The sequence below is a fragment of the Lemur catta genome, chromosome 14, assembly GCF_020740605.2.
Source record: "Lemur catta isolate mLemCat1 chromosome 14, mLemCat1.pri, whole genome shotgun sequence".
Classification (NCBI taxonomy): domain Eukaryota; kingdom Metazoa; phylum Chordata; class Mammalia; order Primates; family Lemuridae; genus Lemur; species Lemur catta.
This window is the reverse complement of record NC_059141.1, coordinates 24,278,697-24,300,665: the sequence shown is the minus strand read 5'-3', so window position 1 is coordinate 24,300,665 and position 21,969 is coordinate 24,278,697. Positions and strand designations below refer to the sequence as shown.

General features: G+C 36.7%; 1 protein-coding gene across 2 annotated transcripts; it reads left to right on the top strand.

The window, feature by feature from the left end:
- Nucleotides 1-34: 34 nt before the first annotated feature.
- Nucleotides 35-21,559, top strand: CUTC (cutC copper transporter). 2 transcript variants are annotated; one of them, XM_045568664.1, is made up of 9 exons: nt 35-218; nt 2,724-2,795; nt 5,807-5,866; nt 9,311-9,520; nt 10,193-10,228; nt 12,977-13,110; nt 16,539-16,566; nt 20,151-20,256; nt 21,095-21,559. In XM_045568664.1, exons 1-9 carry the CDS (start codon nt 158-160, stop codon nt 21,207-21,209), a joined length of 822 nt encoding a protein of 273 aa, XP_045424620.1. In that variant the 5' UTR covers nt 35-157; the 3' UTR covers nt 21,210-21,559. The 2 variants fall into 2 exon arrangements, with proteins under 2 accessions (XP_045424620.1, XP_045424621.1); XM_045568665.1 differs by having other exon boundaries at nt 36-165.
- The last annotated feature ends 410 nt before the right edge of the window (nt 21,560-21,969 follow it).

Here is a 21,969-nt window from a genome sequence, read left to right as displayed (position 1 = left end):
GCCGGCGACTCCGCTTTCGCGGGGGCTGCTGGGGCGTGGCTGTCGGGGACGCGCAGGGGCGCGCTCAGCTGTTGATGACGCGCTTCTTCGGTCGCGCGCCCCAGAGCCCAGAGTAGGAGTGGAAACCGCAGGCGCACGAGGGAGAAACGCGTGGACCATGAAGAGGCAGGGGCCCCCCTCTGAGCGTAAACGGGCGCGGATACCGTCCGGGAAGGCCGGTGCGGAAGGTGGCGGGGAAGGGGCGGTCGGCCGACTCGGCTCCCTGGGGCGGGCCGGCGGGAGTCCTGGCCAGTCGTGATTCCCCCGGAGTAGTTTCTTCCAACCCCCTGGTTCTGCACTTTCTGTCACTGAGGCTTAACGTGTGGAAACGGAGGCCTGACGAGGGGCAGGTAGCGACAGTGGCTCGGCTCTGGAGCCACACGTGTGGGTTCGAATCCCGGCGCCACCACGTACGGTGATACGACCTTGTGCAAGTTGGTTAACTTCATCTTCGCGTTTCCCATCGCCACCCGAGGATAACACCCACCGCACCATCGCTATGATAGTTAAATGTCGAGCGCGGAGCTCAGTTCCTAACCTGCGGTAACGTGGAGCTGCTAAAGCGGGGGTGGGAGTTATCCCCAAAGCCACACAGCTACCACGTGGTGGAACTTGTGGCTGTTCCAAGTCCCGAGTTCTTCCTGCCGCGCCAAGGCGGGATGCCATGGCAGGTGCCAGAGAGTTTGCCAAATCCCTTCTCTTCCTCCTCCCTGAACTCTTGGTTCCTCCAAACCAGCAGTTCTCAAACTTTCATCTCAGGACTCCTTTTTCTTCCTAAAAACTATTGAGATCCTCAAAGATCTTCTTTTTATAGACCATGTTAGAAATTAAAACAAATTTTTAAAATATTGATTGGTTGATTGAATAGAAAATAACCATAGTAAATCCATTGCGCATTAACGTAAATCACATAAGTTTTATGAAAAATAAATATTCCTAAACAAGCCAAAAGTGGCGATATTTTATATTTTTGTAAACTTCTTTAATATCTGGCTAAGTGAAAGACATCTGGATTCTTAGACCTGCTTCTACATTCCATCTGACATGTCAAATAGCCCCCGGAAAACACAACTCCCATTTGTGAGAGAATGAGTGAGAAAGGCAAATAAAGTTTTAGTATTATTATGAAATTTGTTTTCACTCCATAGACTCTGAAAGTGTCTCAGAGGCCCCCAAAGCTACCTGGAGTACTATGCTTTGAGAACTGCTGTTTCAAACAAATGTCTACTCTTTTGATCCCTGCAAATAACTTTGTTGCGTAGGACAACCGACTGCCTGCCTTCTTCATAGCCTTTTGTGCACATCTCCTCCCTGCCAGGCTCCTTCCTTGTATCAGGCAAATGGTACCCCTTCAGCATTGTTCAGTGCCATGGATTGGACAACTGGTCTGGTACCTATCAGGAAACTCATGGAGTTAATGTGCTGTTGGTTAAGAGCACAGATTGACGTTTAACTCTTTCACAGTTTGGGACTGATGGTCTTCTTTTAAATAAGGCAGTTGTAGTTTGATATTAGCAGATGATAGATTTTTGTTTTGTTTTTCTAAATAAAAATTGCTTTTTAATTATAAAAGCAATAATTTCAAATCCTATCCCCTAGTAGTAACCATTACCAGGATGTGAACATATTATCAGGTATCATTGCATGAAATATGCATTCAGTATTTTTAATTTTTAAAAAATTATGTGCTTAACTTACAGAAAAAACTAAAACTGTTTACATCACACTTTTAATATAAATACATAAATTTTTATGAATTTGTAATTAGCCTTTAGTAAATATTTGAGTCACTATTATGTACCATGGTAGATACTGCGTTTGCTGTGGGCGATGGTAAAGATTTCTCATTTTAGGTCAAGTAAAAGTGGTCAGACACTTACCTGCATAAATAATAGGTAGAAAGGAAATAGTGTTTTCAAAAGGAACAATTAATGCTTTAAAGAAGAACATGTAACTCATGAAGAGTTATGTGAGTTCAAAAGAGGGAGATATAATGTCCTACTTTGGTAGAGAGAAAAAAATTATAGAAATGTGATTTGACATGAGCCTTGGAATATTTTAACATTCAAAGATGAAGCTGGAAGGACTCTGGGTCGAGGAGAAGGCATTTGGGAGCCAGAGATGGGGATTGGAGAGATCTGGAGGTATGAGGAGGAAATAATGTGTAGTTTATTAATAATAACTAATACTTTTTGCATTCTCAGTGGGTACTATACACTTTAAATGAATTATTTATTTCTCACTGCTCTTGGTAGTTACTAAAACCTACCTCGTTTTACGGAAAAGTAACTTGTCTGGGATCACACAGATTTGAAGTCTGTCCCTGCTTTTAAACATATATTCCTTATAAAGACGTTTAAACATACTCTACAGGCATTCAGAAGCATTGTAAGAATCTAAGCTGGAATGTGATGGTGAAGTGTGTAGGAAGATGAATTTGGCATTCAGTGCATATTTTCCTCAGTATAATTTCTTATACATATATCTGTGTACCTATTTTACAGTCCAGAGGCATCAATTTAATAATTAATGTGATATTTTATTGCATTCATGGGCCGTAGTGTACTTCTATTTCCCTATTATTGGACATTTAGATTTTGGCAGCAAAATGTGAAATATTTGTGGTAAATTGGTCTGGATGGATAGTACCATCATGAATTTGCATTGTTCTTCATGTATCTTAGGAGCAGCAAATGGATTTCTCATGGAAGTGTGTGTTGATTCAGTGGAGTCAGCTGTGAATGCAGAAAGAGGCGGTAAGAGAAATTAGAGAATGAGTAACAGTTGGCTACCCTTTTAAGAGTCTGAAAATGAATCCTGTGAACTGGCCTTGGAAGCCCTTTTGATCTCTGAGGACTTAGTAATGTTTTCAACAACAACCAACTAGAAAACCTACTGGAAAATTATGATTTAGTATCTTCCCTCCCCTCCCCAGGTGGCTCACATTTTGAGTCAAGTATCCACAGTAGTTCTCACTCACTAACTTCATTTTTTATTGAAGTTAGCAAAAAATTGAATTTTTTTCAAACCATTGATTTAAAGATGATTTCAGAGACTTTCATCATTAGGGCTTATATCATTATCTTTTTTTTCTTTTGAATATTATCTATTTTTGCTTCAGAGTTTCTTTTGTACTCTGAACTTGTTTTAATAAGAAGCACAGACATTTCCATCATCTCAGGATCAGAAAAATTTTAAATGTATTATGGAAAAATATCAAACATACACAAAAGTATAGAAATAGTATAATGAACTTCCATGTACGCATCACTCAGCTTCAACCATTTTCAACATATGGCCAATCTTTCAATATCAGGGGTCAGCATACTTTTTCTGTGAAGAGCCACATATTTTCAGCTTTGCTGGATACATTTGGTCTTTGTCACTTACTTTTCCTTTTTTTTTTTTGAACAATCCTTTCAAAATGTAAAACCCTTCTTAATTTGGCAATAGAAAGGAATGAAGTACTGATATATGCTACAATATAGATGAATCTTGAAACATTCTAAGTGAAAGAAACTGGTCACAAAATACCACATATTGTATGATTCCATTTATAGAAATGTCCAAAATATATGGAGACAATTGTTGCCAAGGGTTGAGAGACTTGGGGAGAAGGGGAGGCAGCTGCTAAAGGGGGTAGCGTTGTTTTGAGGGGTGATGAAAATGTTCTAAAATTAATTGTGATGGTTGCAAAACTGTGAATGTACTAAAGAGCACTGGATTGTGTACCTTAAATGGGTGAGTTGTATGGTATGTGAATTATATGTCAATAAAGCTGTTTTTTTGTTGGGTTGGCTTTTTTTAATACAAAAACATTGTTAGCTTTTGGGCTATAACAAAAACAAGCAATGGGCCTGTGGCCTGCAGGCCATAGTTTGCTGACCCCTGGCCTATATTTCTACCTTCCTCTCCCAACCCGAGATTATTTAAAGCAAATCCCAGACATCATGTCATTTCATTCTTAAATATTTCAGTATGTATCTCTTAAAGATAAGTACTCTTATTTTGTTGTTTCAGTTCTTTGTTTTCAAAGGGCTTATGTATGTACACATACATAAGAATCCATAAATGTGGAAATTTTAAATGTATATTGTGAAGATAAGGTCCTTTAAAAACCTGCAATATCACTAACGTTTAAAAAATAATTTCTTAATATCAAATACCCAGTTTTCATATTTCTTCCATTGATTCATACAGGGTTGTGTATGCGTGTATGTGTTCTTTGAATCAGGAGCCAAATATTTCAAATGTTTGATATGTCTGTACTTCTCTGTAAATTTTTTCCCTTCTTTTTTTCTTCCTTTAATTTTCTTTCTTGTAGTTTATTTGTGAAAGACATTCATCTTCTAGAATATCCTGTATTCTCAATTTTGCTGATTGTGTATGTGGCCTCATTTAATATGTTCCTCTGCTTACTATATTTTCTGTAAAGTTGTAGCTATCTCAAAGGCTTAATCTGATTCAAATTTGAGTTTTGAGAAGACTATAGGTAACATTGTGTATTTCCTATTGCCTCACATCAGGAGAACATACATCTTGGTTTTTTCTGTTTTTGTGATATTAAGATTAATCAGTGGACTCAGTTACTGCCAGCCTAATCCATCCTTTATAAGGTTTCCTATCAGCTTCTCACCTAATAATTTTAGCAATCCATATTTTAGTAGAGGTTGCAAAATGGTGATAAAAGTCTAACATTTATTTTTCACTTATGAGCTAGAATACTTTGTAAAGAAGAACTTGTTGAGCATGGTGGCTCACATCTGTAATCCTAGCACTTTGGGAGGCCAAGGTGGGAGAATCACTTGAGGCCAGGAGTTCGAGACCAGCCTGGGCAATAGCGAGACCCTGTCTCTACAAAAAAATTTTAAAAAATTAGCCACACGTGGTGGTGTGTGCCTGTAGTCCCAGTTACTCAGGAGGCTGAGGCAGGAGAACTTCAGCCCAGGAGTTTGAGGTTGTAGTGAACTGTCATGATGCCACTGCACTCCCTGGGCAACAGAACAAGACCCTGTCTCAAAAAAAACCCCCACAACTTTCCCTCATCAACTGATTATGCTGAGGTTCTGTTTTGCATAAGAAAGGCAGGATAAATGGTTGCTTCTTTTCCCTTATTTACTAATTTTTAGAATAATGAGCTTGCTGTCTATCTTCTAGTGAATTGTTTTATCATTATGAACCTAGATTTAGACATATTTTATGTTTTTTAATCCATTGTAGTTATTCTGCTTATTGATGCTCAAAATGTCCTGTCTTTGGCCAGTGGGAACCTCTTTAAGCTGGGTCCTGCGATCTTTTGACATGACCCCAGTAGTCTTATAGTTCTTTTGCTGTCAGCATCTCTTGGTCTTGACATTATCTGGATTTAGCTACTCAAAAGTAACTTTGAGTTTTCTAAAGTTAGAAGGACTTTTTCGGAGAAAATTATGTTATTATTGACGAAGTCAGTATTCCGCTATGGTCAATCCATAGTGGAATTGCATTTATTCTGTGTTACTTCTTTGTACATGGAAAGGCAACCCTGTAATACAAAATTTTAAGAGAACTAGCTTAACTTGAAATAACTCTTAAATTGACTATTAGTAACACAGTGTAGGTTGCAGAATATAATTGAGATTAAAAATAAAGTTTTGTATTATAATTTGGTTTCTCAGATAATTTCTAAGATTCTTTGTTCTATATTTGGAAAAAATGGGAACAGTTTGCTGTTTAATAAGAGCTTATTTTAAAAAGTTTATTGTGTTGAGCAATGCTTTTTTAATCACAGGTGCTGGTCGGATCGAATTATGTTCTGGTTTATTGGAGGGAGGAACCACACCCAGCATGGGTAAGTGCCTATTTTTCACAGATTTTCTCATAGAAGTTTATAGAGTCTAGAGGCAACTGATAATGTTTCACTGGGGTCCATTATTCATGTCATATTAAATATGTTATGGATATTGTATCAGTTAGGAATGCTTATGGTTGTAGATAACAAAATCTATCAAGATTTAATCAAACATTTTTTTTCTCACATATCAAAAAGTTGAAAGGTAGGTAGTTGCTGTTCATACTGGTTCAGCTGTACTGCAGTAACATGGCTTTTTTAAATCTTTCTATGCTGGCATCCTTGGTGTGTTGGAATCCTCTCATTTTTATTTTCACATATGTCAAAACCCCTGTGCTATATTGTGATTTTTTGTTTGGAGAGTCAATTACCTTTTAAGGAGATTTAAATAATAAGAAGACAATCATGTATTTACCCATGTGCAATTACCATTTCTGGTGTCCTTCATTCCTTTGTGTAGATCGATATTTCTATCTGGTTTTATTTCCATTCTGCCTGAAGTACTTCCTTTAACATTTTTTGTTAAAAAGTTTGCTGATGATGCATTCTTTCAGCTTTTGTGTGTCTGAAAGTATCTCATTTATTTTTGAAAGATATTTTTGCTGAGTATAGAATTCTTTTTCTTTTCTTTCTTTCTTTCTTTCTTTTTTTTTTTTTTTTTTTGAGACAGGGTCTTGCTCTGTCATCTGGGCTAGAGTGCAGTGGCATCATCATAGCTCACTGTGCAACCTCAAAGTCCCGGGCTCAAGCAATCCTCCTGCCTCAGCCTCCTGAGAAGCTGGAACTACAGGCATGTGCCACTACGCCTGGCTGATTTTTCTATTTTTTTTTTGGAGAGATGGGGTCTTGCCATGTTGCTCAGGTTGGTCTTGAACTCCTGGCCTCAAGTGATCCTCACACCTCAGCCTCCCAAAGTGCTAGGATTACAGGCGTGAGCCACTGTGCCTGGCCTTTACTGTCGTCTTGTGTTTTTTCTGACAAGAAATCTATCATCAGTATGTTTGTTTTTCTGTATGTAATGTGTCTGTTTTCTCTGGCTGCTTTTAAGATTTTTTTTCTTTATTTCTAGTTATGATTTACCTTTATGTATTTTCTTCACGTTTCTTGGATGTACAAATTTATACTTTTCATCATGTTTGGAGATTTTTCAGCATTCTATATGTTCTCCACTCCCTCCTCCTTCAGAGATTTCAGTCTTACTTTTATACTAGACTGCTTGAAATTGTCCCAGAACTCAACTAATGAGCTACTGTTTTTATCTCTCATCTCTCTTCTTAGCTTTTTTAAACATATGGAATAAAGTAATAATAGCTCTCTTGATGACCTTGTCTGCTAATTCGAACACCTGTATCTGTTCTGGGGTTGTTTCACTTGATTGATTTATCACCTCATGATGTGTCTTACCTTCCTGCCTGGTAATTTTTTTATTGGACACAAGACATTATGAATTTTACTTTATTGGTTACCAGGTATTTTTGTATTCCTATAATTATTCGTAAACAGGTTACTTGGAAACAGTTGGTCCTTTTGGGTCTTGTTTTTAAGATTTGTTAGATAAGTCTGGACTAATGGTCAATCTAGAGCTAATTATTCCCCACTATTAGGCAAGACCTTTCCGTGTACTCTATCCAGTGCCCATGAATCTTGAAGTTTTCCTCTCTGGCTGGTGGAAACAGGCATTATTCCTGGCATGGTGTGAATGACAGGCACATTATTTCTAGTCCTCTTCAGTGGTTCTTTCCCAGGCCTTATGTAATTTCTTTGCATGCATGCACCAGTCAGCACTCAGCTGAATATCACAGGATGTTCTCTATAGATCTCCAGAGTTTTCTTTCTTTCCCCTCTGAACTCTCTGCTGCAAACTCTAGCTACCTTGGTTTCCCTGGACTCTAAACTTTGTCTCCTCAACTTAGGGAATTTTCTGGGCTCCACCTGGGGTCCCCCTCCCTGTGCTATGACCTGGAAACTCTCAAAGGAGTAAACTGGGTAAATCGTGGAGCTCACCTCATTTGTTTCCCATCTTTCAAGGATCATTGTCCTTCATTGCTTGATGTCCTGTGTCTCGCAAACCATTGTTTATGTAGTTTGTCTGGTTTTCGATTATTATAGGTAGGAGGGTAAATTCAGTCACTGTTACCCTGTCTTGGCCAAAAGCAAAAGTCCCTACATAAATTTTTGACTCCTAAGTTATGCTACTCTGAGGCTGATGATAGCATTATTTAGTATAAAGTGTTCACGTATGCAACAGCCCTTTGGAATCTTCACAATGAAAGAAGGCATTTCTGGCCATTCTGAAATCCCTAGACATATCTGTCAATTTGAGTCCAGTCTGGTTTTTGCAACACCAATCATGATTATTACTCGGTATTGGACATATTGCTATCCCATGCAAAATTGGGGTTCTTTTAGCAAGGAAAAAGAAGGAAATTCATATTGGGTAAACAACTAATCATGTTTGTCACAGGTCTTATACTATTGACAGTTTCTGAGTTAGTCACGTATTGTGTCATATTTGCATACTTTTATTCATAGGTCTCTGCCTAACATAACAGATAAGTAGAACTTTGCTCTATTTTACATATCTCTGTTAAAAAAGGTTTTGCTAAATTTCTTTGTCCATTAAAAGGATATAAACTTTGAGACTACTTAATCATCTCTATAATAGGCTTTAAATAGAGCTATAATCAATTAGAAAGAAGAAACTGGATCTTAGAGAATACTACACTGGCAGAACATTGAACTTGGTAGTTATTACACTTTCAAATGTCACATACCAGTAAAAGGGTTCTGAGTCATAAGGATTTTTGTTGAGTCAACTGACAAGTGCTTTTAAATAGCATTATCTTTTATTTTCTAAATTGTTCTTTTTGGCTGAGTTCAGTGGCTTGTGCCTATAATCCCAGCATTTTGGGAGACCGAGGTAGGAGGATCGCTTGAGGCTGGGAGTTCGAAACTAGCCTGGACAACATAGCAGGACCTTGTCTCTATCAAAAAAAAATTATTTTTTAATTAGCTGGGCGTGGTGTCTCGCACCTGTAGTCCTAGCTACTAGGGAGGCTAAGGCAGGAGGACTGCTTGAGCCCAGGAGTTCGAAGCTGCAGTTAGCTGTGATTGGTCAGTGTACTGTAGCCTGGGCAACAACACAAGACCCTGTCTCAAATAAATGTAAATACGTACGTACGTGCATACATACTTGCTCTTTTTATTTTTTTTTTATTTTTATTTTTTTTAAATAGAAACGGGGTCTCACGGTGCTCAGGCTGATGTCAAACCCCTGAGCTGCAGCTATCCTCCCGCTTCGGCCTCCCAGGAAGCTAGGACTACAGGCGTGAGCCACCACGCCCAGCCAACTTGCTGTTTTTAATAAATGACCAGGAATATTTTATTGATTTCCTTGAGCTTTTAGCTTACATTTGAATTTTAGTCTGCTTTCTGTTCTTATAGGTGTCCTTCAAGTAGTGAAGCAGAGTGTCCAGATCCCAGTTTTTGTGATGATTAGGCCACGTGGAGGTGATTTTTTATATTCGGATCGTGAAATTGATGTGATGAAGGCTGACATTCGTCTTGCCAAGCTTTATGGTGCTGATGGTTTGGTATTTGGGGCATTGACTGAAGATGGACACATTGACAAAGAGCTGTGCATGTCTCTTGTGGGTAAGAATTTGTATCCAAGACCTGAAAGCTTCTAGTGATATATGCTCCCAATATAGAAAAACATCATCACAAAACTGACTCTTCACTCATACCTGCAGCCACTTACACTAACTTATGTATTTTAAGTAGTAGTTATTTAAATGTTTGGGGTGGAAGGTATGTGTGGCAAAGCCCTCCTAACTCTTCTCGGTTGCTATAGGTCAGATTTTGCTACTGTTCCTATAGAATTTAAGGGAAATTTACCTTGGTTCCTTTAATCACTGCACCAAAAACTTTAAAAGCTATTGTAGTTGGTGAGGATGGACCACCAAGTTGGGGATTGTGGAGAGGACAAAAGCAAACTACCTTTATTACTAGGCCAAAGTATTTCTTGAGTCTTCTCAGAGGGACAAGAAATAGATGTAATGCTGCCTTTATAGTTGCCAGATTATATCGTTTTTATTTGGTGCCTGTAAGACACAGAAGACCATTTCTTATATAAAAATCAGAGATTTATGGAAAGATAGGACTTTTGAATTTGTAAGGTTGCCATTTTATTATTATTTTAGTTTACTGTCTTTACATATTAGGGGAAGAAAGTATAAAAAAGTTTCACCTCTCATGGAGAATTCTATATATAGTAAACAGTGATGACATCTTCATTCAAGTTGTTATATGACTTTCTTTTTATAGCTATTTGCCGTCCTCTGCCAGTCACTTTCCACCGAGGTGAGTCATTTCCATTTTAGAAATTCTGTTGTGTGGTGTTAGTTTTCTAATTTCACCAACTGCCACAGCCTTTTTGTATGGAATACAGTTCTTTCTTTATTTTTTTTTTATGGAATGTTAACACTGGAAACAGTGTTGCCAATTGTTTTCTTAGATCTTGGAACTAAAAGTTTAAATTTAAAGATGTGCAGTTTCTAAAAAATTTTAAGCCTCAAGAAAAGTTGTTAATAGTAGTAGGTATTGGTGTTGGTGAGATTTGATAGAGACAGGGAGAACATAAGCATTGCCTTCAAGTGCATGTACCTACGACAGCATTCCAAGCAAGAATCCTGGGATTCATTTTAATTAAGGTTGTGTTAGGTCATGTGCAACCCCAAAAAGAATAAGTCACTGTGGCTGGTGAAATGAAATGTACTACCTGTCTTAAGCCAGACAAAGCCGTTCCTGGGGCTAGGGGTGAAGTTAGCTTTCTCAGATATAGACTCCCTAAGGGGAAGAGAGGGTGGATATCTGACGAAGACTTGGCTCTTATTAGGAAGGGGGAAAGAAGAAATAGATGCTAGATAGTCAATGAAGAGATGTCCACTAAAGTGTATAATGTTACTTTTCATTATTAATAGCCTGTCTGCATCAGAATAATTTTTTTAAGTATCTGATAGTTTCACATAAACAAATACTTCCTATCAAAAATTCCTATGAATAATTAGTTATAATTTCCATATACTTTGGCTAAGCCTTGGTGAAGTGGAAGAAGAAATGTCTATTTTGCCTTCAGATGGCATGCCATTACACATAAAAAGAAAGATGTCCTCAGTCAAATTGTTTTTTTACTTGATATGCTTAAGAAATTGATGTTTTTTTTACTTATGAGTAAGCATTCAAAGATTAGTGTGAGAGGGTTTTGTTTTGTTTTTTTTGCCATCAAAAATAATTTAGTATATTTCCTTCAGGCTTTTTCTATACAAATACAAAAATAACTGTTTACTTTTTAAATGGAATTTAATAATTATTTAATTCTTTATTCATTAAAAAACAATGAAAAGCTGCATATGTGAGAGTTGATACCGATATCTGCATCCATCTATAGAAATTAGAAATAAAGTATTTGTTTCTTTTTGAAATTATGACACTACGAGAAATCTGTTTTCTTTGACTTGCTATTAGTAATACTTCTTAAAAACTAGCAGTACCTAAAAGATCTTAGGTTGCTTAAAAGTCACCATCTTGAGGCTAGCCCCCAAAAAACATTTTAAACACTAAATTACTGAAAAGTAATTACTGAAAAGTAATTTAGTGAACATGTGTCTGAAAAATATATAGTTTAAATATTTGACATACTAAATAATTCAAAAAGGAAATAAGCCATACAGAATGTATTTTTCTGTTTTTAAACTAAGAAAATGACTTCAAATTTCTGGTGTTTTCCTTTTCTTCAATAAGTTTAACAAAAATATTTTCATGTTTTCAAAATTTGTGGAAATTTTGGGTAGTACAATAGTATAATGCTGACGAGAAGGTGCTGCCACCAAAAATGGAAAATCCTCTGTGGTAGATTTAGTTGCCTACATATGCTAAAGCTGTGGTCCCAAACCCCCTGTTAGGAACAGGGCCACCCATCACCTTCTGAGCTCTGCCAACCCGCCCCACCCGCCCTGTCTGTGGAAAAATTGTCTTCCATAAAACTGCTTAGGAATCTGGCCGCACAACAGGAGGTGAGCGGCAGGAGAGCCAGCAAAGCTTCATCTGTATTTACAGCTGCTCCCCATCACTCACATTGCTGCCTGAGCTCCCCACCCCCTGCACTGTCCACGGAAAAATTGTCTTCCATGAAAATCATCCCTAGTGCCAAAAAGGTTGGGGACCACTGTGCTAAAAGGTAAAATGAAGGGGCCTTTCCCGGATTACCATTAACACCTAATCCACCATAGATTAGACCTTCTCTCTCATGCAGCAGTGCTGAGAACCAAAGCAGAAGTATTTTTCTGTTTTGAGGTTCCTGGTGCTACTTTCCTGTCTGAGGGTTCTGAGGAGGAGAGAAGTCTTTTAGGAAGTAGAATGAAATTAAAACTTCATTAGTCTGTTGAGGTCAGCTATCCTCATGCCATGAACCTGGAGTATGTGAGGTGAATGGATTAGTACAAAATATTAGTCAATAATGAGAATGTGAGCCAAAGCTTTTTCTAGAACTAGTGAGTATGGTTTTCATTGTACATAGTCCAATTTGTTTGAAGCCTTAGAGCAGTTTCCCAAATTTGACTCACTTGCCTATCACATTTACAATTTTATAATATCTGGGTACTACCTGTATAAATTTAATAATTTTCTTTAAATTAAATTTTAGATAAATTTATTTTAAAGAGAAACTTTTATAAGTACTCAAAATTGGAAACTTTTGACTTATCTGCATTTAAGTAAATGTACCTATTAAAATGTGTACAATGAAAATGATTATGCATACCAGTGGTATGCAGACTGTGGTGTGCTGAAAAACTGGCTCTTGGGGAAAAAGAGCCCTGATTTTTAGCATTTTCTGATTTCTGTGGTTTAAATACTTTACCTTCACTAATTTCAAGCTGCCAATGGATTAACAATCTGACTTGCAAAATTCCTGAATATTTAATAATTGGCTTTTGCGTGCCAGCACAAGCTCAGTCCAGCATATTACTATATATTTACTATAATACATTTTAGAAAACACTGCATTAGAGGATATCTGTTCAAAATTCAAATTAGTTTTATTTATTTCAGCCTTTGACATGGTTCATGATCCAATGGCCGCTCTAGAGACTCTCTTAACCTTGGGATTTGAACGAGTGTTGACCAGTGGATGTGACAGTTCAGCACTAGAAGGGCTACCCCTAATAAAGCGACTCATAGATCAGGTATCCACAATTTCTTTTCTTTCTTCCTAAGACTGTTATGGTTACTCTTGATATTTTGTTGTTCAGCTAGGCTGTGAAACTAAATATTACTGACTGCAGTTACTCTATAGGAAATAGCAAGCAGGCAATAGTGTATTTATGTAATTATTTCTTTCACATGAGCATTTTTTTTAATCTCCCTCTTTTTTTTTTAGGGCTGCCCTAGCAAAGTAAACATGAGCATTTTTAATAACCAAGGTTTTTAAGATCAAATTATATGTAGACAGTGCCTAAGGATGTGATCTAACTTGGATAACCACAGTAAATTTGACCTTTTTTCTGCCATCAGCATTGCAGTTTTAAGCTGCACCTTTTCACTGTTAGCCCATGTATATTCACGAGATCCCATATAAAATTTATGAGATAATTATCATCTCAAGGTAAATTCCAAACTAAAATTATATTCTTACTTCATTGCTCCCCGTCTGTCAATATATCTCAATATTTTTCTCATTTATGAGTTCTCCTGGTGAGCTAGCATCAGGGCAGACAGAGGGTGGCTTTGTAATTGTAGTATGTCTATGTTTTTCTGATGCCAGTCCAAAGGAATTATAAGTGAGTACAGACTTTGAGATGAGAGAGTTCTGTGTTTGAGATTCAGATTTGACACTTACTTGCTGTGTGATGTTGAATAGTTTACTAACCTTACGCCTCCTTTTTCTCATGTGTGAAATTGAGATGAGTTTAACACTTCCTTTATAGAGTTTCTCAGAGGATTAGTAGAAATAAGAATGTAAGAACCTTAGCACGGTGCTTGGTGTATATTGGTAGGCTTTAATACATGTCAGTTTCTATTATTAATATTATTTAGTGTTCCTGTGTTGACATCTGCTTACTTTCATTCTCTATAGCCATAAAAATAATTTTCAGAAATTTCTCTTGAGGATCTGATGTGACTTTGCTACTCTGGGGCTTTCTAATTTGATAAATATTTATTAGGTGCAGGGCATTTTTACTGTGGTGGTGATCAAGGAGTGGGAACGCATGCGTGTGTGTGTATGTATAGTCACTGCCCTTACATGACAGGCACTTTTTTTTTTTTTTTTTTTGAGATAGAGTTTCATTCTGTCCTGGGCTAGAGTGCAGTGGTGTCATCATAGCTCACTGCAACCTCAAATTCCTGGGCTCAAGCAATCCTCCTGCCTCAGCCTCCCAAGTAGCTGGGACTATAGGCACAAACCACCATGCCCAGCTAATTTTTCTCTTTTTTGTGGAGATGGGGTCTTGCTCTTGCACAGACTGGTCTCCAACTCCTGACCTCAAGCGATCCTCCTGCCTCAGCCTCACAGAGTAGTAGGATTACAGGCATGAGCCACTATGCCCAGCCTTAGAGCACTATTTTTAAAAGGTGCTATGGGAGTACATTGGATAGGAATTAACCCCAAATTTGGGGGAAGGAGGTTGGCAGTACTGTTAGGGAAAGCTTCCCAGATGAAAACATGTTCAAACTACAATGTCTTACTTATTTCAAGGATTGTTCAGAAGTTACGATGTAAAAGTAGGGGTTGATGGAATGGTGGAATTGTTTCATGCAGAAGAAATAGTATATGCAAAGGCCTGGAAACAAAAGCAAGCATGACTAAGATACTGAAGAATGACCAGAATGTTGAATGTGGAGAGAGCTTTGAAAATCTTATTAAAGTGCTTGTATTTTGTCCTTAGTGCAGTGGGGAGGCCTGAAACATATTAAAATAGAGAAGTTAATGCGTCAGATTTGCAGTTTTAAAAGGTTACTCAGTAAGGAGTAGAGAATAAGATATAATTGCTGTCATCATGTATTGCAGTTCAAAATATGTGTGTCAGTGTGTGCTTTTTGTATGTTAATCATTGGTTGGCAGGAAAAGCTGGGTTAAAAATTCTCATACACTAATTTTACTTGAAGTAACTACCTAGCAGTATAATATAGTGGTTAAAGCATAGGCTTTGGGATTAGATGGGTCTGTTTAAATCCTGGCTTTGCCATTTATTAACAGTGACCTTGGGCAAATTAACCATCGTAAATCTCAGTTTTCTTATCTACAAAGTTAGGCTAATAATAGTGCCTCCCTCCTAGAATAGTTATGAGGGATTACTTCAGATAATGCTATAATGTCTGGCACCTATTAAGTGCTTTATATTATTAAATCACTTTGATAGCCTTAGGTAACCATATACTTGTAAATAACCTTTTATGGAAGGCCAGAAAAAGTGATAGAATTCATTTCTTTAAAAATATTATTTGTCCATGTTTTTGAAAGCCTTTACTTGGAAGAAGGAGTTAAATGTGACTTTTTCCCTACTAAAATCATTGCAGCTTTCTAGATTGTAAATGTTTTCTTTTACAGATGCTTTGCTTTAGCCCATTTGAGAATATGAAACATCCTTGTTCCACTTATTTCTCTAACAATTATTACGTTCTATGAAATAGCCCTTTCCCTCTCTATTTCATTACCTTGCTTTATTTTTCTTCATTGTACTTATTGCTACCTTACACCTGTCTGTTGTCTTCCTTGAATGTGTAAGCTTAACGAGAGTAAGAACTTTCTCTTGTTCACCATGTTGGGGAGGGAAAACTTTTTTTCTATCCTCTTAGGCATTGTTTTTGGGGGCTTGCAAATTATACTAACTAAAGACAGATTAGCAGGAGAAAAAACAGATTTTGATAATGTATATAAGTACATATATACGTAAGTACATGTGGGACTTCAGAAATGTGACTTGGATTGGTTAGAATTTGGGGCTTATGTACCATCTTAATAGGTGAAGGAGAGGGAGAGAAGGGCACTTATGGGGAAAAATGATTTTTTTGAAAGATAAATGGGCCCTTAGGAAAATTGCTAGGAGATATGCTAGTTTTCTGACAATTTTAATACCTATCTGCTAGAATTATCAGAAGTTAAATCAATATATTCACAATTAAATGGACTCATGGTTTGTTTAGTTTGTATGATAAACTAGGGAATTTCATTGAGGATACAGGATTTGAGTGAACTTTTATTTTTTTAATAATTTACAATTACGCTGTGCTCTTTCTTTTCTGCTGAAATCTGGTTTATATTGAACTGCTTCCATCCCATTGCATACCAAGAACTCAGAATTAGTGTTACTTTTCAGTAATTGCTTTTCTTAAGGTGGTATGTTTATATCATACCCTTCTATTCTTTGTGTTCATAACAGTATGAGCTAAAGCAATATAATAAAATAATCTTTCTGGGTAGAAAGTTACTGTGCTGGATATCTTACTTGTCCAAGATCCCAAAGAAATAGAGAAGATCTATTGAAAATTAGACATTAATAGTAATTTTAAAAAATTAATATACTTTGCCTCATGTTTCTGTTCTCACTGCCTTATTATCCCATTCAAAAGAAAGATATTAAAATTTACATGCTTATTTTTTTTCTTTTTTCAGGCAAAAGGCAGGATTGTGGTAATGCCAGGTATTTATTTATCTATCCGTTTGCTAGCATTAACACTGAACTGCAGTGGAGGAAGAGCAAAGAAAGCAGGAAAATGTCGGAGAAAGTATTAGTACATAACACATTAGTACATGGTATTCACGGAGAAGAATATATAGTTTTATTAAAATGTTTAAGATTTGCAGATCCATACTGAAATTTAAAACTTTAGATAAGGAGGAAGACATTCCAACAGGAATTAGCTCAGAGAGGAGCATGTAAGGAAGTAGATCAAAATCAAGGTTTTTTTCATGTTTGCTCTCCCATGGTATAGAATATTATGAATTTGGATGTTTATCTCTGGTGAGGCATACCAAGTTTGATGCTGTTGTGCTACGTTAGGGCCAAATGTCCATAATTTGATCATATGCTCCTGGTAGTAACCATAAGATCAGTTAAGTATGTAATGGCTTATTAAAAATGAACAGATGGGGCCGGGCGCGGTGGCTCACGCCTGTAATCCTAGCACTCTGGGAGGCCGAGGCGGGTGGATCGCTCGAGGTCAGGAGTTCGAGACCAGCCTGAGCAAGAGCGAGACCCTGTCTCTACTAAAAATAGAAAGAAATTATCTGGCCAACTAAAAATATATATAGAAAAAATTAGCCAGGCATGGTGGCACATGCCTGTAGTCCCAGCTATTTGGGAGGCTGAGGCAGTAGGATCCCTTAAGCCCAGTAGTTTGAGGTTGCTGTGAGCTGGGCTAATGCCACAGCACTCACTCTAGCCAGGCAACAGAGCAAGACTCTGTCTCAAAAAAAAAAAATGAACAGATGGGACAGTTTTTAAAGAATCAGTTAACACAACCTAGAATCAGAGTGAGGCAAATATAAAGGCAAACTTAATTTTTTCTTTTTAAGGTTCTCAAACATACAAAAAAGTAGAAAATAGCATAGTGAATACTCACATGCTCATTCCCTAGAGTTAATGTTTTGCCACATTTGTCTCATCTTTTTTTTAATCCTGAAGCAGTTTTTTAAAAGTTTTTATTTTTTAGAGAAAAGGTCTTGCTCTGTTGCCCAGGCTAGAGTGCAGTAGTGCAATCATAGCTCACTCTAGCCTCAAACTCCTAGGCTCAAGTGATCCTCCTGCCTCCAGCTCCCGAGTAGCTGAGACTACAGGTGCACGCCACCACACCCAGCTAATTAAAAAAAAAAATTTTTTTTTTTTGTAGAGATGGGGGTCTTGCTGTGTTGCCCAGGTTGGTCTCGAACTCCTGGCCTTGAGCAATCTTCCCACCTTGGCCTCCCGAAGTGCGGGGATTACAGGCATGAGCCGCCACACCTAACCATTTTTCTTGCTTTTTTTTTTTTTAATGACATTTAAAAGTTTGGACCACTTACCCTGTAAAATGTCCTACTTTCTGGATTTATCAGATTGTTTCCTTTTAATATTGCTTAGCTTGTTCCTCTAGCCTCTGTTTTTCATATAAACTGGGACTTAGAGCATAAGGTTTGAATAGATTCTGGTTAAACATTTTTGGTAACAGTACTTCATGGGTGATTCTGTATACCTCATGTGACATCACATCAGAAGGCATTCAATCTCTGGTCATCTCACTACCAGGGATGCTAAGACTAACCAGAGTTCCAAATGGTCACAACCAAATGAAGGGTAACTTTTAAAAAGAGGCCACGTAAAGGGTATTGTCAGATATTTAAGAAAGCTTTGACTTGTAGAAAGTCTCTGAAACATGCGCTTATAGAAAGTGTATGTTATCTGTCAAATTGAGACCCTTTATAGATTTATCAAGGAATATTAAAGACATTTACTGAATCTGGTGCTTTTCCATTTAAGACCAAATGTATATAGTTTTGACAACTAATACCCAGACTTAGGTAGTTGTTAACGTTAAGAATACCTTTGCTTAATATGCAATTATTAAGTTATCTACTATGTGTAGGGCATTCCTTGGTATGCAGAGTTATATAAGAAATTGCTTTCTCAAGAAGCTGACAGTCTTGTGACCTATGAGGATGTTATATACAAACATATTTGCAATTTATGTAACAAACCTTATCAAGCAAATGTTAATTATATGTCAATTATAATTGTGTATATTACATGCTAATTGTATGGTAGATGTGAAAACAGAAATGAATCCTTCTACTTGAGGAACTCTCAGAATAGACTTATAAAACAAATTATTACAATTTCATGTAAATAAGTACCAGCACATAAAAATTCCTGGGTAAGTCAATCTGAATGCCTAATGAGTATTCATCATTGGGAAATATAAAGATAAACAGAACATAATAGTCACCCTCTAGGAGCTTTCATAATGAAGCTTACAACATTTAGACCCTGGTTTCTTCATCTGTAAAGACAGCAATTTTGAACTAGTTGTTCTCTGGGGTCCCTTTTAATCATAAAGCCATTTTAGTCTGTTGTTTGGAAAATGTATTACCCATGTACTAAAGTTGCCATTAATAATAACTCAACAACATGTGCTTCAGTGGTCAGATGTTTTGTTATTTGTTAGAAGGAAATAATATATTTGTCTCAATACTTACAACAAGCTTGTGAGGTACACAGTATTATCCCTTTTATTAGTGAAAAAGTTGAGAGTCACTGGATTTAAATCATTTATCCAAGATCATACAGCTGTGAAGAGCTACAGTGGTGAAGCCAGGATTCCAAAGTAAATCTAGCTTCTTCGTCTGTATTTTTTCTATTTCTTAGGGCTCAGTGATATTACTGTACCATTAAAAAAAAAAGAAAAAGCCAAGTTATTGAGACTGAAAGAGTTTGTAAATACAGATTATTTCAGCAACTTGAATAGCTTGAGATACAAAGTACATGTTTAATGTCATTAAAAGATAATAAATACATCCTATATATTAGGAGACAAAGATACAAAGATGAATAAAGTAATTTCATATTTATAATCTACTGGTACCAATTCAGAATATGATTCTTTATAAATATTTAAAAGATTGTTTATCAAAACAAGTGTCATCATAAAGTACTTGGTTATACAGTTTAAATAAACTAGAATCTGATTCTTCTGTGAAATGAAACAAAAAGTTGATAATTGTGACTAATAAACTGTAAGAAAATGTATCTTATTCCTATTTCCAATGAAGTCAATGTCCTCTTCAAATCCTGGGCTGGAGACAGAACCTTAGAGAATCTCTCTTTAAGACGCATCTCTGAAGTTGTGCTTTTGTAGATTCTTCTCTCCCTGTCCTTACCTTTCATTTTAATTTGATTTTGCTTTAATTGAGGGGAGAGCAGGGATGGAGCACTCAATGATTTTCCTTGAACCAGAGTAACCTTTTTTAGATTTAACGTCACTAGTGTATAGCATTGTTATATAAACCAATGGACATATAAGATTCTATCACATAGATTCTATGACCTTAATAGTTCTCCAGAGTCTGTAGTCTATATCTTTTATCACTTTTCTAATCTCATTCTAGCTTAGTAGGGAGAGAGTAATTCTTAAATCAATGAGAGTTTTCAGAATGGGGGTTCCAGGTAAAGCAAGCAGTCATTATTCATTAAATTTTATGCAAAATTCTATTACTCAATTCTAATACTTAATGTATTACTTATCTTTCCAACAGGGGGTGGCATAACAGACAGAAATCTACAAAGGATCCTTGAGGGTTCAGGTGCTACAGAATTCCACTGTTCTGCTCGGTCTGCCAGAGACTCAGGAATGAAGTTTCGGTAAAAATGTATTTTTTGATCAAACAAGAAGGGATGAAGTAGATTAATCTTTATTTCCCCATATAGGAAAACCTTAGTTGATGGCATGATTAATGAATGGAATGTTGTTGTTGTGATTACTATGTAAGTATTGTCGTTTTTGCAGTTGAAGAACATTTCTAAAATGGGTTTCGTCCTGCCTTAAATAAGCAGGCTCTTCTGAATTTGGTGAACCTTTGTATCTCTAAGGCATTGAGGGGAGATCCCTGCTCTCCCCTCAAAAAAATACAGAGAACTTGGACCAGGTAATAATAAGCTAATTCAGTGGCTAAGCTTCAAATGAGTCAGATTACGCACGTGTACCCATTTGCCTGTGATTTCCTTTAGCAAAGTTAATAATGACGGTATAAACATGGGAGAGTCATAGTCATTTGTCTCTCTCCTACCTTTAATACTTAGTCTTTCCTTGCCTTTGCTCTCTATTTTCAGTTATTTTGAAATTTTATCACTATGAAGGAATTGTAGCTACTATATGGGGCTTTTTAATACTTGAAGACTCCTATAATTTTATAGTAGTTGAATGTTTCCATTTATAAGTTGGGAAAAACATGATGTAAAAGAGGTAAGAGCTTTAAAATTTAAATTTCCAGATATAAAGTCAAGTATACTGTCTGGTGGATTCAGCTACTAAATGTTTCAATTAATTAAATTTCATTCATTAAAATTATGGAATATGGTAGTCCAAGGTCTTTGACTTATGCTTGTTCTCAAGCTATGAAATAGCCTATAAAATGAAGTTCTAATAGGAGGGCTTATTTAATAACTTATGTAATTATCTGTTCCTTTATTTCTATTGCAGAAATGTATCTGTTGCCATGGGAGCCTCACTTTCTACCTCAGAATATGCTCTAAAAGTAACAGATGTGACCAAAGTTAGGACTTTGAATGCTATTGCAAAGAATATCTTGGTTTAGCCAGACCTCTCTGAGAGACGTGGATTTCACAGGATGAAGGTAGAAGTATAATCTACAATTCTCTATGACACAGCTTTAACCTTCTCTGGCCAAGGCAATCTTTAAGTTTCACAGGCCATGGAGAATGTTTCCAAGAAGAAAAAGAACTTGAAACAGAGATACAGTCACTTCCTTTGCTTAGTCGTATCAACCATTATCATAATGGTTAAATCTGGTCTGTGATTCTTCCACACACAGAAGCTTAGTCTGTTTTCATTGGAATTAATTGATGAACTGGGAAAGTTCATCTGCAAGGTATGAATTCAGTATTTTGCTTTTTCATTTGTAAAATAAAAATTTCCATTCTATTATGGTATAGTCTCTTATTCATACACTGAATAAATACAGTCTGTAGCCAGGTACGAAAGGGAATATGTATTGTCTTTCCTTCATTTTCTCTTTTTATTGTGTACTCATTGGATATGTTGCCCTGGGCAAGATGCTAAGGTGACAGAGTAAAACGGTACAGCATAAAAACTGCCAGACTTGGGAAGCAAGACATAAAAGTTCCTAAACTGATAAAGGCAGAAGTGATCTCTGGTGTTCACCAGGTTTCTTCTACTTCTGTAAGCCCAGAGAAACGGCTTAACTATACGATCCATCTGACAATGTACGAAGACCTATAGTAAAAACTGAGGAAGTTAGGGAAGTTATCACAGTAGCTGTTTCTTGTAACTAAGGCCTCAGACAGGGAAGATGGATTCTCGTGATGAAAGATGTT

Excerpts from the sequence above, each read along its gene's own strand:
- CUTC (XM_045568664.1), top strand. The coding sequence starts at position 158 with ATGAAGAGGCAGGGGCCCCCCTCTGAGCGTAAACGGGCGCGGATACCG. Across the intron at positions 9,521-10,192 it reads GCTGTGCATGTCTCTTGTGG|CTATTTGCCGTCCTCTGCCA; the intron begins GTAAGAATTTGT and ends TTCTTTTTATAG. Across the intron at positions 20,257-21,094 it reads GACTCAGGAATGAAGTTTCG|AAATGTATCTGTTGCCATGG; the intron begins GTAAAAATGTAT and ends TTTCTATTGCAG.